Source organism: Opisthorchis viverrini, assembly GCF_000715545.1.
Source record: "Opisthorchis viverrini unplaced genomic scaffold opera_v5_324, whole genome shotgun sequence".
NCBI classification, from domain to species: Eukaryota; Metazoa; Platyhelminthes; class Trematoda; order Opisthorchiida; family Opisthorchiidae; genus Opisthorchis; species Opisthorchis viverrini.
The window spans coordinates 540,277-542,650 of NW_008751987.1; the positions used below are offsets into that span (position 1 = coordinate 540,277).

Here is a 2,374-nt window from a genome sequence, read left to right on the forward strand (position 1 = left end):
ACTTCAATCACGGTTCAGCTATTTGAGTAGCTGAGGCACAGGTAATTTACAAAATTTATTTGGCCGTATCAAAAGCAAATACGGTCAAATGCAGATAGATGACCAAAAAGACTTACTTTGTGACAGGAAGTATGCTCCGAAAGTGAGGTGCCATCAGCTGGTATATGGGATGCGACTGAGCCAGGTTACGTCGCATAGAGACGTAGATTGATTCTAAGATTATGTGGGTTAGCAGACGTCCGACAATCATGTGGTGGCATGCATCCGCAAGGTTGACCCATAACTTTGCCTGTAGCCAAACCGCAGTGGGATCGGTAGGCAAAAAGATCTGTCACACATGGATAAAAACGGGACCATTAAGTACACCGAAGATGTAGGTATCGAGGAACTAGGTAGGCTGTTAGCTAGCAGCAACAAAGGCTACAGAACAATAGAAAACATACGTAACGAGACGAGCCGACTGTGGCTTTTAAATTACTCTTACCGGATTGGCTGCCCCCGCGTCTTGGTTAAGCTGGATAGCGATTGGCTTGAGTTGTCGTTTTTCTGTGTGTAAAAGAAGCGCCAAAGGAGCACATAAAGAGCGTCCGCGTTTGCAAGTCAGACCACGCATGATCCGGTAGTCCAATAAGTAGAGTCGGTTGGCTGACACTAGTTGTCTCAGGGTCCAACCTTCCAAATGCGGTTTGATCCAGGTAGCAACAGCATCGAAACTAAAACAGGACAATACGATATCAAGTGGCAACGTGATGAGGTTTTGATGGTTTTTCAAAGACGACGTGCACAGAAAACAACGGTATTACGTTTCAGAGGCATATCTAAAACCATTGTGACAGCAGGATGTGAACTTGGATAAAATTCATACATCCAGGCACTCAGAATACTCCAGAGTCCGGTGACCAAGTGAAGAAACATGTAGCTCTCACCTCTCCGGAAGTTCACGACACAGCTCTATCGTGAACGGATTGCATCCACGAATCCGTTGAGCACCGAAACAGATATCATTCATCATCCACAACTGCAAGCTCTAAAATTTACGAGAAAAAATCGGTGAGTATACGGATTCAAGACAGAATGCAAAAGTAAATGAGGTGAACATCTGGCCGAAATACAGTGATCACTTTGTCGCCACTGAAAGCAATCATGATCCGGCGATTTCTTGAACAATATGTCAATTCAGAATACTTCATTCACAGCGTGCATTCCGATAACCAGAGTGGAAAGACAAGATAGTTCACAGTCCGTTGTGGAGAAGCGCCTGAAAGTTCATTATGTATGCACTGCACATATACTGTCTCCCTATTCATTCGTCTAAGTGGTTGGGAATATAGAGAATGTCGGTCCAATATGAAAAACAGTTCGGTTTAGTGGAAAAGTAGCTGTAGGAATATCCATGTACAGGCTACGTCAAACGGTTTAGAAGCGAGATGCCCGTTTGACAACATCGTCATCTCTCTTCAAGTTTTGAGTTGACCGAAACAAACTGTCAGTGCGGCCGTCAGAAGACGGCTATTGGTTAGTACTACTGACTGATCAAATGCCTGTTTGACGAGGAACGAACGGCCGCTTAGTCTGTACATCACATTCGCTATACACCGCGTGCCATTCCTGAGAGCAGGTATGCGGATTACCTACACGAGCATCATCGAAAGGGTGACTGAATTTCCGAAAACACCCGCACCCATCATCCAACTGAAGTGTACACTGAATCAAAGGACTTTACCAACAAGTGATATTAAAACTGTGTAGCTCAGAGACACACCGGACTACACCTTCAAAGACTGAAAATGAACTGAAGTTCAGCTGTGGCACCGTTTCGGTGCCTAACTGCCATGCCACCCGAAGGAAGCACGAGGGCTGGGATACTGTCAAACTGCCCAAGCCTAGACAGAGGAGGTCGAGATACAGAGGTCGGGTTCGAACCATGGACCTTCCGGTCAGTAAATTCGCGCTTTAACCACTAAGCCATCTCGCTATCTCTTCAAAGACCAGCTTTAAATCTATTCACAGTGGACTGTTGCATGCTTCCCATTGATTGAAAGCATCAATAAGAGCCCACTATCTCTTCAAAGACCAACTTTAAATCTATTCACAGTGGACTGTTGCATGCTTCCCATTGATTGAAAGCATGGATAAGAGCCCAGAGAAACCTCTCCAGTTGCCTAAGGAAACTCTGCTTCGAAGTTCTAGCTTTCAACACTAACCCGTAACTGCGATATCCCTGACCCGCACACAGTGATTGCGTGTGCTATCCAGAAAAAACAATTGTGCTCGCTTCTTAGGCATTGTTGGTCTTGTGCCCACCAAGCTAATCAACAATTCATATAGTTTTAGTGAATCAAGAACGATCAGGTGATCAAGTCGCTTGCACGCT

At 45.1% G+C, this 2,374-nt stretch overlaps 1 protein-coding gene across 1 annotated transcript in view; it reads right to left on the bottom strand.

The window, feature by feature from the left end:
• Window positions 1-2,374, bottom strand: part of T265_15039 (hypothetical protein) — a gene marked incomplete at both ends in the record, with an annotated part of 31,464 nt that overhangs the window by 19,548 nt on the left and 9,542 nt on the right. The window contains 3 exons of the mRNA XM_009176324.1: window positions 117-328; window positions 485-713; window positions 927-1,027. Of these exons, the coding sequence (XP_009174588.1) occupies window positions 117-328; window positions 485-713; window positions 927-1,027 (542 nt within the window). The remainder of the gene's footprint in view (window positions 1-116; window positions 329-484; window positions 714-926; window positions 1,028-2,374) is intronic.